The following is a 14,628-nucleotide window of genomic DNA, read 5'->3' on the forward strand; positions in this document are numbered from 1 at the left end:
GGCATCTGTTTTTCTCAGTCTGATTTAAATGCTCATCTCATCCAGAAAACACCTCCACACACATATCTAGAAATGGCTGGCTGAATGTCTGGACATCCTGTTGCCCAGTCAAGTTGACACAGAAAATTAACCATCACAAATGCTGTTCAAGATAATACCTCACGATATTCAACTAAGAAAAGTGAAATTTTTTGATAGTTTGGCAAAAATACTGTCCTTGACAAAAATGATTTGCTAGATTAAATGTCTAAGGTATTTTTAAACCGTACTCTGAAGCAAAATGATGTTCCTGTAACTGGACCAAAGTGTGCCATCACAAAAATCAATCAATACAAACCATTTCCCAACTTAGAGACAAACTAATTGATGTTTTCAGTTTTAAGTCTTTTTTCATAATGCAACTTAATCCTTCAATACTTCCTTCTATTAGCCTGTACGAGAATCAAGTAAGATACATTTAGCACAAAGTTAGACAATTATTTCAAACTTAAATGTGCATTTCATGATACTCTTTAGGAGATTTTTTACAAAGCATCATGAAGTGACATCTGAAAATCACTTAAACAAATACACATTTAAAATAACACTGCACAGTTCTCAGCCTGACATTTGCCATTATAAAGACGTACAGTCTTTCAGATACTGTAACAAATTAAAGTGATAATTCCAGAAATATCAAAAAATTTGTTCTTATAAATAACAAATTGATTCTAGAATTTATACAGAGAAACAAAACAAGAATACACAAGAAAACTCTGAAACAGGGAAGAGTAATTGCTGAAGGAAAAAAGCATGTCTGAGAGGGTGGATGTCCTATCAGACATGAAAACATAATAAAGAGTGTAACAGTGCTACATGAGTGGACAGATCAATGCAACAGAATGAGAGTGAAAATACACCCAGATACACAGAAAAACTTAAGGTAGCATTTCAAATGGGTGGAGGTAAAAAAGAACTTTTCACAAAATTGTGTGATACACTAATGCCTAGCACTTCTATCAAGGTCTCTTAAATCATCACCTGAAACCAGTAAGAAAATACTAGAATATTTACTAACATAAATTTATAAATTTTAATAGAAAAATGTTAATAGAAAAAACTGACATCCTAAACATTCATCAACAGAATAACAATTATGTAAATTTTGGCACATCCATAAAATGAAATACAATGCAATCATTTTTTAAAATGAAGCAATGCCATTAAACTGTTAACAGACTGATTCTGGGTAGAGAAATGGTTAAGGAGGGAATAGGAATGGAAAGAACCCATATAACATTCTTTACAGCCTTTTGGGTTTTTGTTTTTGTTTTTTTGTTTTTTTTTTTTTGAGATGGGAGTCTTGCTTTGTCTCCCAGGCTAGAATGCAGTGGCACAATCTCCTCTCACTGCAACCTCCACCTCCCAGGTTCAAGCGATTCTCCTGCCTCAGCCTCCCAAGTAGCTGGGATTACAGATGCCTGCCACCACACCCAGCTAAATTTTGTATTTTTAGTAGAGACAGGGTTTCACCATGTTGGCTAGGCTGGTCTTGAACTCCTGACCTCAAGTGATCTGCCCACTTCGGCCTCCCAAAGTGCTGGGATTACAGGTGTGAGCCACCACGCCCAGCCTTTTTTGCCTTTTAAATTTCATATTATGTGCATATATTACCTACTAAATAAGTATTTTTAGAAATACACCTGGAAAATCCAAGCATTCAACATAAGTATGGTAAACCATTTTGTTAAAAAAAAATTACCAGTTATTACAGATACAAAGAAGAAAAAGCTATAAAAAGGAGAACAAGAGGAACAGGCACCCTAGAACAGCCACGAGTTATGCAAGAGAACCAAAATGACCAAAAAGCTCAGATGACAGCAAGGTGACTAAATAAATAATTCATCATTATAGTCCTTCTATTTTTCTTTTTTCTGTATAATCCTCTTAATACATTTTAACAAACAAAAATAAATTAAAAAGGTGAGGCACGATGCTGACACCTATAATCCCAGCACGTTGGGAGGCCAAGACAGGAGGATCATCTGAGCCCAGGAGTTGGAGACCAGCCTCAGCAACACAGCTAGACCCTGTTTCTACAAAAAAAAAAAAAAAAAAAAAAAATCAGCCAGTCATGGTAGCATGCACCTGTGGTCCTAGCTACCCAGGAGGATTGATTGAGCCTGGGAGGTTGGGGCTGCAGTGGGCCTTGATGGGCCACCACACTCCAGCCTGAGCAACAGAGCCAAACCCTGTCTCTCAAAAAACAGGAACAACAACAACAAACATATATATATATATATATATATATATATCACACACACACACACACATACACACACCTTAAGTCACTTATTTTCAGACATAAAACACTAAACGTTTATCTAGCCCAGGCTCCATGGCTCATGCCTGTAATCCCAGCACTTTGGAGGCTAAAACGGGAGGATCACTTGAGCCCAGGAGTTTGAGACCAGCCTGGGCAATATGGCAAACACGGTCTCTACAAAAAATACAAAAAAAATTATTAGCCAGGAATGGTGGTGTGCACCTATAGTCCCAGTACTCAGGGGGCTGAAGTGGGAGGATCGCTTAAGCCCAGGAGGCAGAGGTTGCTGTGAGTTGAGATCATGCCACTGCACTCTAGCCTGGGTGAGAGAGTAAGACCCTGTCTCAAAAAATAAATAAACAAATAAAAGTTTATCTAAATGTGTATTATCCTGTCTACCTCCAGAAAGGACTTATGAACAGAAATGTTCTATTTGAAAAGTCAAATAATGCTGTTCTACATAAGACCACATTCAAATGATTACAACAGCTAAAACCTATGTCTATATTCTTGGTACAGCTCCTTGTAAATTCTACATATACTTCAAATCTTAAACCAAAGGACCCTTCCCTGATTCCATAAACTAGGATAGGTTCCCAATTACATTTCTCCTTTGTATTACTGTGCAGTTACTAGTTTAGCAAAGTCCACTTGCCTGGCTGATATGTAAGCTCCATGAACACAGCTGTATGTCCCTTTATCTGCTCAATCATCCTTGTTCACTAAGACAGTAAGGAGGTCAACAAGTATTTCTTGAATAAAGAAAACTAATAGAAGAAACTTCTTGTATTTTTTGTGACAGGGTCTCACTCTGTTGCCCAGGCCAGACTGCGCTGGCCAGATCATGGCTCACTGCAACCTCTGCCTCCAGACTCTAAGCAATCCTCCTACCTCAGCCTCCTGGGTAGCTGGGACTACAGTCATGCACCACCACACCCCGTTAATTTTTGTATTTTTAGTAGAGACAGGGTTTTGCCACGTCACCCAGGCTGGTCTCAAACTCCTGGCCTCAAACAATCCACCCGCCTCAGCCTCCCAAAGTGCTGGCTGGGATTACAGGCATGAGCCACTGCACCCGGCCAGAAAACCAACAGAAGAAACTTCTACTTGTACATTTTGAATGAAAAATTTATTTTATCAAGAAAAAAAGCCTGTAAAATTACAGATTATGTTTGTTTAATGTAGGAACACACTTTTATTTTTATAAGAAATTTAGAGATAATTTGTTGAATCAGCTGTAAAAACATCAAATCAACATCTTTTTTTAAAAAACCTTAATGTCACAGGAAAGAGAACCTAAATAAAATTACGTTACAGGCCAAAGGGAAATTTTATAAATTCAGTTTCTGCTTTTCTGGGGAATTAATATTTTAGAGGGATATGTCTGCTTAAGGCAAAGCAATGTATCCTAGTCTCTTGATCTAATTATCAATATTCAGAAAATGGTCCACTTCTCAGCCAACAGTCTGTGGATTCCAGGGGGTCAAGACACTTTCATGGGGTCAATTAAGTCAGAACTACTTTCACAAGAATGCTCATCTATTATTTGCCTTTTTTCACTCTCATTCTCTCACAAGCGTACAGTGTTGTTTTGCAGAGGTCATGTGATACAGCAAGACTGAATGCAGAAAAAGACACGAGAATTCGGCAGGCTTCTATTAAGAGAGATCTTATAAAGATCTGAAAAAATGTAAAATAATCACTCCTTTCCCTGGTATTTTTTAGCAAATATAACTGGTTTTCATTAAAAATGTTATGTTACGATAATTGCATGAGGTAATGGATACTAACTACCCTTATTTGATCATTAGACCAACATATACATCAAAACATCAAACTGTATCCCATAAATACATACGATTACAATGTGTCCATTTGTAATTTTAAAAATCGTTTTTTTTTTTTTTGAGATACAGTCTGTCGCCCAGGCTTGGAGTAATCTCAGCTCACTGCAACCTCCGCCTCCCGGGTTCAAGTGATTCTTGTGCCTCAGCCTCCCAAGTAGCTGGGATTACAGATGTGCACCACCACGTCCGGCTAATTTTTAAATTTTTAGTACTGACATGGTTTTGCCATGTTGCCGAGGCTGGTCTCAAACTCCTGACCTCATGTGATCTGCCTGCCTCAGTCTCCCAAAGTGCTGGGATTACAGGCATGCACCACCATACCCGGACTTAATTAAAAATTTTTAAAATATTATTTAACATGAATCGATTTAGTACTATAGTTTTAAAACAAATAATTATTAAATAAATTTTTAAGTGTTTTAATTTCCACTGTAGTAACTAGAGATAGATATAACCCACATAAAAGATCTAGAATCTTCAATTTTTAAGAGTAAAGAGATCCTCAAACCAGAAAGTAGGAGAAATTCCTGGTCTAGAATAAGAATTTCTTTGGAACAACCAATTTGATTTTTTCAAAGAATACATTTAAAATAAAAGACAGATGGCACCCATAGATGTAAAGGAACTTTACTTACGTAGTAATCAATTGCAATAAATGAACTTTACTTGGATCCTGATTCAAACAAATGGCTTCTAAAAAAGTGAAATGATCACGGAAATAAATACTGGCTCAATATTTGATATCTGAAGAAATTAAGTTTTTTTAAGTGTTAAGAAAGACTATAACTATTGAAGCTGCAAGATGACTACATGGGAGTCACCATGTCAGTTTGACAACATTAATCCTCTTAAATATAAGAACTTAGAAGGTGCAAGCATTGTCTACTTACTTTTTCAATTCTAACTCTGAAAGGGAAACAAGTAACAGTATCAGACAATATAAAAGCCACTGAACTGTCAATTTAAAACAGACTCTCTTCATTTTTAGGATTTATATTGCTATATATTTTTAAAGCAAATGAAAAATGTTCTTTTGGCTGGGTGTGGTGGCTCCCGCTTGTAATCCCAGCACTTTGGGAGGCCGAGGTGGGCGGATCACGAGGTCAGGAGATCGAGACCATCCTGACTAACAAGGTGAAACCCCCATCTCTACTAAAAATACAAAAAAATTAGCCAGGCGTGATGGCGGGCGCCTATAGTCCCAGCTACTTGGGAGGCTGAGACAGGAGAATGGCATGAACCCGGGAAGGTGGAGGTTGCAGTGAACCGAGATCGCGCCACTGCACTCCAGCCTGGGCAACAAAGCGAGACTCTGTCTCAAAAAAAATAAAAAAGAAAAATGTTCTTTCACTTCTCCATTTTTCTAAAACCAAATTAATAAGAACAGCCAAGAATATATAGTACCTATTTTAGCACATCTTACAAGTTTAAGCCGTATTAGTGAATACGAATGTTAATTCAACGAATATTTAAAAACTTTCATCAAACGCAGTATGCTGGGGAGCTAAAAATTGAAATAGGTAAACAACCTGAAGGAGCCCACTATCTACTTCACAACCAATATGTAACCCCCCACCCTATAATACAATATAAAATGGTAATTAGTTCCCTGAAAGATATCTAACATAGCTTATTGAAAAAGTGCTGATTTCAACAAATGATTACAAATAGGAGGAAAATCTAAACCTTAAATAATGTATTATTTTAATTGTTGCCAACCCTAGAAAAAATAAGCCCAGCATGGTAGTGTGCACCTGTAGTCCCAGCTACTCGGGAGGCTGAGGCAGGAAGATCACCTGAGCCCAAGAGTTCAAGAGCAGCCTCGGCAACATAGTGAGACACTGTCTCATAAAAAAAAAATTTAGGAAACAAAGTTAACAGGCATTCAAAGGCTGACCATTTCCAGGTTTGGTTCTTTGCATCCAAAGCTATGTATCACCTCAGCACTTTCACATATTCCCAGTGGCTGCAGGCCCAAGCCCCCCTACCCCCGCAACTTGTTCAAAGAGGTCTTTTATTAAACGTCACCTTGCAGAGATGATTTCCCTCTAACTAAAGATTTCCTCCTTCAAAGAACTAAACACAAAATTTATATTTAAAATCTTTTGTTTATTGGTTGCCCTTACCACAAGACTATAAATTCTGAGGGCAGGGATAAACTGTTTTCCCTTTGTTTTCTTTACCATTGTAATACACAATCAATAAATACAGGGTGAGTTAACATACTTTAAGCGGTTGAGGCACTTACAGTTTTGTTAAGACACCAATAATAACATAAAAGAGGCTGGTACAAAGGATACAATCACTAGACTAGGGAAGGCAGTGACCTTCACCAACTACAAAGAATTTCCTCCTATCCATCTTGTTTTCTACAGCTCTTATAGAGATCTTTCAGCGAGTGTGTGTAGAAAAGAGCCCAAATGTTAGTGTTGGTTTCTAAGTTCAGGTATGTTCATGGTCAATATTTCTACAGAAATGAATATAAATTAATGATGTATATTAAGTTTTAAAATTTAGCCTAGTATTGACTGAGACATTTACAGTTTAAAACAGTCACCTTCAAAGGACACTATTAAGAAAGTAAAAAGACAACCCACTGAATGGAAGAAAATATTTGTGGTATGAATCTAATACAATACTTGTACCTAGAATACATTGGGAACACTTACAACTCAATCATAAAAAGACAAATTTTAAAATAGTCAGAATAGACATTTCTCCAGACAACATCCAAATGCCCAATAAGTACATGAAAATAGGCTCAGTGTCATTAGCCATCTGGGAAATGCATATCAAAATCATGAGGTACCACTTCATACCCACTAGGACAGCTGTAATCAAAAAGACAGATAACAAATATTAGCAAGGATGTAGAAAAACTGGACCCTCATACACTGCTGGTAGGAATGTATTTTAAAAACATGTACCCACTGTGGAAAATAGCCTGGTGGATCCTCAAAAGGTTGAACATAGGATTCCCATATGACCCAGAAATTCCACTCCTCAGTAAATACCCAAGATGAAAACATATCCACACACACAAAAAAAAAACTTGTACAGGAGTGCTCACAGCAGCATTATTTATAATAGCCAAAAAGCGGAAACAACTCGAACGTCTATCAACTGATGAATGGCTAAATTTACACAATAGAATATTATTCGGCCATAAAAAGGACTGAAGGACACTAAGTGGTCTTTTGCAACTGGCTTCTTTTAATTAGCATGTTTTCCAGGCTCATCCATGTTATAGCATGGATGGAAAACACGCAAAAGACCACATACTATATAATTCTATTCATATGAAATGGTAAAAATAGTCCAATCTATAGAGGCAAAGTAAATTAGCAGTTGCCTAGGCTTGGGAGAGATGGGGGACTGGGGACAACAGCTAAATGGCATGGAGTTTCTTTCTGGGTAATAAAAATGTTCTAAAACTGGTGGTAGCTTTACAATTCTATAAACATATTAAAAACCACTGAATAGTATACTTTGAATGGATAAAAGGTGTGGTATGTGAATTACATCTTAATAAAGAAGTGACAAAATGGTCACTTACATTTTTGGTTACACTTTACTGCATTTATCAGGAAAATTGTATGCCATTTTGGTCTTCACAAAGGCCTTGAGGTTTATCCCTCCAAACAGAAACTCTTTCTTTAAAGGAGACAAAGATAAGGAAGGTAGGAAAAGAAGCGAAACCTTCATAACTGAATGGCTACCATTATCTAACATATATAATTTCACTTATTCATTCTTATATTTTTTTGTTTGTTTGTTTTCTGAGACAGGGCCTTGCTCTGTCGCCCAGGTTGGAGTGCAGTGGCGCACTTGGCTCACTGCAGCCTAAACCTCTTGGGCTCAAATGATCCCCCAACCTCAGCCTCCTGAGTAGCTTAGGCCCGCGCCATCATGCCCAGCTAATTTTGGTATTTTCTGTAGAGACAGGGTTTTGCCATGTTGACCAGGCTGGTCTCGAACACCTGAGCTCCAGCAATCCACCTCCCTCAGCCTCCTAAAGTGCTGGGATTACAGGCATGAGCCACAGTACCCAGCTCATTCTTTTATTTTAAACAGTAGCTTCTCCCACTCTCACATTTTTGTCTTTACACACTTTGAGAAACTAAAGAATGCCTAGCTTAACACAAAATGTTCAACTAATTTTCTTTAGTTTGTTGTAATATACTTTCAAGATTGATCGATTCCTTTCATAATTATTCTGCAGAAATAATGTGATTCAAGATATGGTAAAATAACTAAAAGAATGTCTGGTACTCAGTAACTGATTGCCATTATCATTAAACTACAGGAGATGAGAATCCTGAAGTTGATGAGCAAAACTGCAGGAAAGGGGAAGGACACAAAGGCTACACCCTGCAAAAGCAGTCATCTGTCAAGAAAAGGATACCTTTGGCAGAGTAGCCCAGGCTAATATGAGGATTGAAGCGGCAGCGGTATGTTCATCAGCGTCACTGTTACTATCAACACTATCATCACTACCACCCTCCTCCTAAAGCATCTTTTTATATGCTTTAACGTTTTCCACCTATGAAACACTTAAACATATGGAAACATCACAAACCTTGCTAAAAGCACATCTTACAATTTTCCCACATTTGCACCATTTTCTTAAATACGTTAAATATTAGATACCTTTCTCCTATTGAGAGGTGACAACGTGCTAGCAGCCCTTGCTCGCTCTCGGCGCCTCCTCGGCCTCGGCGTCTGCTCTGGCCACGCTCAAGGAGCCCTTCAGCCCGCTGCTGCACTGTGGGAGCCCCTCTGTGGGGCTGGCAGAGGCCGGAGCCGGCTCCATCTGCTCTCAGGGAGGTGTAGAGAGAGAGGCGCCGGCAGGAGCCTGGGCTACGCACGGTTCCGGGTGGGTGCCTGCTGGGCTTGATGGGGGACGAGCTCCCTCTGGGCTGCTAGAGTGCCCAAGCTAGGTGCCGCAAAGTCCTGCGGCGAGTGCCATGAGACGTGAAGCCAGCTGGGCTTCTGGGTCAGGTGGGGACTTGGAAAACTTTTCTGTCTAGCTAAAGGATTGTAAACGCACCAATCACCACTCTGTGTCTAGCTCAAGGTTTGTAAACGCACCAATCAGTGCTCTGTGTCTAGCTAAAAGTTTGTAAATGCAACTATCAGTGCTGTGTGTCTAGCTAAAGGATCATAAAACCCACCAATCAGCACTCTATCAAAACGGACCAATCAGCTCTCTGTAAAATGGACCAATCAGCAGGACGTGGCTGGTGCCAGATAAGAGAATAAAAGCAGGCCACCCAAACCAGCAGCAACAACCCGCTTGCGTCCCCTTCCCTGCTGTGGAAGATTTGTTCACTCTTCACAACAAATCTTGCTGCTGCTCACTCTTTGGGTCCCTGCCGCCTTTATGAGCTGTAACACTCACCGCGAAGGTCTGCAGCTTCACTCCTGAAGCCAGAGAGACCACAAACCCATCAGAAGGAAGAAACTCCTGACAGGTCTGAACGTCAGAAGGAACAAACTCCGGACACACCATCTTTAAGAACTATAACACTCACCGCGAGGGTCCGCAGCTTCATTCTTGAAGTCAGCGAGACCAAGAACCCACCAATTCTGGACACAGTATGGCAACCACTATCTTGGAATATGGTGTTAATCACTACTATGCATATTTTAATATAGATATCTATAAACAAAAGAAGTACTGTTTTGCATGTTTTTAGACTTTACCCCATAGCATTATTCGTCTGTACCTTGTTTTCTTAGGTCAAGATTTTGTTTGTTTTTCAATTCAGTCATGTTGTTTCATGTAGCTCTAGTCCATTCGTGAGAACTTTTCGATAGTATTACATTTTATTAATATCACAATTTATTTGTCCATTCTCAAGCTAATGGAATGGTTTTTTTTTTTTCTTATTTTTTGTAAAGAAAAGGTTTCACTATGTTGCCCAGGCAGGGTCTCACTTGTTTTCAATTTTGTTATTATGAAGCTGCAATAAACAATTCTTGAGAACAATACTTATTTCTAGAATATATTTCTAGAAAGAAAACTGCTAAGTCAAAGGATATATTTAATATATACCTCCAACTTCATCAACTAAGTTGATCTACAAAATAGTTACATATTTTTACATTCCCACGAAGTGGTATAAGAGTTCCTGTTTCTCTTTGTCTGCAACAATTATCCATATTGTCATATTATTTTGCCCAATTGATGAACATGAAGTGGTACCTCACTGGCTTACTTTTTCCTGATTTGTAAGATTAAGTATCATTTATTGACCTTTCAGGTTTCCTCATGTGAAATGCCTATAAACAGTACTGCCATTTTTTTTTTTACTGATTTGTAATAATTATTAAGAGAGTCTGGGTATCAACCCTATACTGATAACATGTGTTTCTAAATGCTCTCTGCAAAAACAAAAAAAACAAGATAAACCTGTTACCGATTCTGAAATCTAGTAAAATGTAAAAGCAAAGCTAATTCCTGACTTTTCAAAGTTCACAGCTACTTTCCAGACCTTTATATCAGTGTTTCTGAAACCTTTCCGTCCACTCACAGAAGATGAATTCCTCATTCAGGGCCAATACACATATACTTACACATAAACTGAAAAACAGGGCTGTAAATCAATTTCTTCTCAAGGATGGGTGACGTTTTCATAACCACAAACAATATACAAGGACAGACTGTCTCCGTTCTATACACCCAACATTTTGGCTCACATTTTGGCTGTTACGTACATACATCATATAGCTTTCACAAGGTTCAGTAAGCAAGCGTCTATTTTGATTAATAACGGTTAAAACCTTTAACACTTGATAAAAAACCATCATATCCATCAGGATGTTTGCAACAATAATGAAGAGTGTCCACTCTACCCAATGAATTAAGAATTAAAGTACAGTCTGAGACTAAGCAAATGAAATTTTTTATTTTCAGTCGCACTAGGATAATCAATTTTTTACAAAGTTGCTCTGCATACATGAACTGATTCTGAATATTTTAGTGACAGACATCTCAAAAAAGCTTACTTCATTTACAGGAATACTATCAAATGTTTTGCAAAACAAAGACACTGCATTAGGGCATATAATCATAGAATAGGAAAGGACTTTAGGTCACTTACTCTAAATCTCTCCTTTTCAGGTAAGGCATCTGCAACGCAGAAGTTATAAGAAACTTGCCCAATTGAGACCCTCTAAAATCTACAAATTCAGAGTCTTTTCCACTGCATTACCCATCTTCTTATATTAGACTTCTAAAACTATTCCTCTATCAATTTCACAAGAATAAGTTGCTGCGTTACAGAAATGACGGAAGTAACTCCCAAACCCACACCAATCTTTTTCTTTCCACTCCCCTACCTTCTCCCTCCCTTATCCTCCATTATCATTCACAGAATGAAAAAAATACCTGACCACCTGAATTTCTGGCCCTAATTGGGTGTGGAGTCCCAACCCCCTGCTACTGTTTCCGTGTTAAGCTAACCGGAGTTTTCTTTAATTATTCATTCCTTTATTCAATAAATATCTAAGCCCAGACTTTGCAGAAGCGTGGTGCACGCAGCTCCTCCAAGCCCGCAGACCACCGCGCGCTGGCATCCCGACGCCGGGAAGCCGGGGGCGCTGGAGAAACGGGGTTCCCGGGGGCGCCTGGAGGCCGGCCGGGTGGTGGGAAGCGGCCGACATAAGCGGGCGACTCACCTTTCCGCAGCTCCCGCTCCCACACGGTGACGATGGGCCGCGAGTGTTTACGGTGGTGAATGAGCCACAGGGACAAGGTCTGCACGCTCTGCTGCGAGTTGCTCAACTCCGACAGCTTCTTCTCCAGCGCCGCCTCAGAGAAGGCTGACATCCCTCCGACACCACGTTCACGCCGTCCCACGCGGTGGGGCCGAGGGGAGGAGAGTTTCGCCGCCCTAGCTGCGGCCTCGCCCCCTCACCCCACCCTTCCCCACGCTCTCACCACGGCCGCCGCTTCATCCAAGACCGGCCGCAAACCAGCAAGATGGCGTCCGGCCGGCAGTGACGTCACAGGGACCCACGCCCCGCCCCTCCCTCTGCAAGCCCTGGGAAAACGCGCGGCCGAGAAGCGGAACCGCCAGGCGGAAAGGGCGGAGCCGAAACAAGTGCAGGAGAGACGGGCAGGGGCGTGATGCCTGGGTTACTCTCAGAGGCATGGTGGGAGTTTGCCAGGCCTGAACCCTCCTTAAGGGAAACTCTGTCAAAGAAGCAGTGATTACAGATCTCTACATAGGCGTGTAAATTGGTATAAATTGGGGCAGGCACTTTAAAGACTATTTGCATGACCAATTACGTTTAAAAATACACCTTCCTAAATAGAGTATAGGATGGTGACCAGAGGCTGGGAAGGGTAGTGGGGGAGGGCTAAATAGAAGGACTAATAGAAGGACTAAATATAAATAGGACCTAGTATTTGATAGCATAACAGGGGACTAGAGTCAATAATAATTTAATTGTACATTTTAAAATAACTAAAAGGATAATTGGATTGTTTGTAACACAAAGGATAAATGCTTAAAGGGATGGATACCCAACTTTGCATAATGCGATTATTAGGCATTGCCATGCCTGTAGCAAAATATCTTATGTACTCCATAAATATATACACCTACTATGTACCCACAAAAATGAAAAATGAATAAAAATTTAAAAATTATAAGAATACGCTTTCCTAGCAATTTCACTAATTGCTGTCAATGCTGGAAAAAACACCAGCATGTTTGCACCAGGAAGCTTATTCTAGGTGTTCAGTCCAACACAGTAACAGTGAAAAATTGGAACATTCACTGTTGCAGTCTACACAGATACGTCTATATTCCATAATACATGCAGCAGTTTAAAATATGGATTAATCCAAGATATGGTGGATTTGGAAGGGTTTGAGTGGGTTTTTATGGGGTTCTTTTTGAGAGAGGGCTTCACTCTCACCCAGACTGGAGTTCAGTGCCATGATCACAGCTTACTGCAGCCTCGAATTCCTGGGCTCAAGCATTCCTCCCACCTTGGCCTCCCAAAATGCTGGGATTACAGGTGTGAGCCACCATGCCCAGCTAGATTTTTTTTTAATTACAGAAGCAAAAGTATAGTATACCACTTCTTGTTTAAAGGTATGTAGTTCATATGGGTTCACAGGTACGTAAACTCATGGCAAAGGTTTGGAGGAATACACACCACATGAATACTGGTCTCAGGGAGAGGATCAGAATTGGAGCCCTTAAATTGTGTCCATATTGTTTTCATTTTTACAAAAAGAATACGTGAATATATTACTTATATAGTTAAAAATTAATTACAGAAATCTCATTGTTAATCTAATGCATACACCATCATATTCTAAAATTTTTTTTGAGACCGGGTCTTACTCTGTTGCCCAGGCTGGAGTATGTGGTTCAGTCATGTTCACTGCAGTCTCGACCTCTGGGCTCAAGCAATCCTCCTCTGTGTCAGCCTCCCAAAGTGCTGGGAATACAGTTGTAAGCCACCATGCCTGGCCCTAAATATTAATACAAGAAACTTCCAGAAAGATACATAAGAAACCATAGGAATTCCTAAACTATCTTTTGACAAGCATCATTCAAGAACTTTGCGGCCAGATGTGTGGCTCATGTCTATAATCCCAGCACTCTGGGAGGCCGAGGTGGGAGGATTGCTTGAGCCCAGGAGTTAGACACCAACCTGGGTAACATAGTGAGTCCCTGTCTTTACTAAAAATTTAAAAATTAGCTGGGCATGGTGGTATGCGCCTATGGTCCCAGGAAGCTGAGGTAGGAGGATCACCTGAACCTGAGAGGCAGAGGTTGCCGTGAGCATGATTGTGCCACTGCACTCCAGCCTGAGCAACAGAGCAAGACCCTGTCTTAAAAAATGAAAAGGAAGGGCAGGGCACGGTGGCTCAAGCCTGTAATCCCAGCACTTTGGGAGGCCAAGGTGGGTAGATCACCAGGTCAGGAGTTCGAGACCAGCCTGGCCAACATGGTGAAATCCCGTCTCTACAAAAAGTACAAAAATTAGCTGGGCATGGTGGTGGGCACCTATAATCCCATCTACTCGGGAGGCTGAGGCAGGAGAATTGTTTGAACCTGGAAGGCGGACGTTGCAGTGAGCCAAGATCGCGCCATTGCACTTCCAGCCTGGGCAACAGTGTGAGACTACATCTCAAAAAAAAAAAAAAAAAAGAAAAGAAAAGAAAGAGAAAGAAAAAAGAAAAAGAAAAAGAACTTCCAACAAGTAGGAACAGAATATGTATATTTGTGCCTGAGGTTCAGAGATATCGTTGTAGAGGTGAAGTTCACTGTTCCTTCACCTCTTTTCACTCCAATATCTATTCCTATCTTCACATTTCTTTCTTTCTCCATTGTACATCTTTTTGTTTATCCAATCTATTTAGCCTAGTTTTTAACTTTAACTTAGTTCGAGTTTAACCTATCTTTTTTTTTTTTTTAAAGGAGACAAGATATCGCTCTGTTGCCCAGG

The 14,628-nt window shown here is 40.0% G+C and overlaps 1 protein-coding gene across 4 annotated transcripts in view; it reads right to left on the minus strand.

Moving 5' to 3' along the window:
* RPRD1A (regulation of nuclear pre-mRNA domain containing 1A) overlaps positions 1-12,224 on the minus strand; it is a 77,581-nt gene extending 65,357 nt beyond the window's left edge. Inside the window, exon 1 of one of the 4 annotated variants that reach the window (XM_004059338.4) lies at positions 11,836-12,224. In XM_004059338.4, the coding sequence (XP_004059386.1) occupies positions 11,836-11,986 (151 nt within the window). In that variant the 5' untranslated portion in view covers positions 11,987-12,224. The remainder of the gene's footprint in view (positions 1-11,835) is intronic. The other 3 variants (XM_019014049.3, XM_055368144.2, XM_019014050.4) reach the window with 3 other exon arrangements.
* Positions 12,225-14,628: the final 2,404 nt, after the last annotated feature.

This window comes from Gorilla gorilla, chromosome 17 (assembly GCF_029281585.2).
Source record: "Gorilla gorilla gorilla isolate KB3781 chromosome 17, NHGRI_mGorGor1-v2.1_pri, whole genome shotgun sequence".
Classification (NCBI taxonomy): domain Eukaryota; kingdom Metazoa; phylum Chordata; class Mammalia; order Primates; family Hominidae; genus Gorilla; species Gorilla gorilla.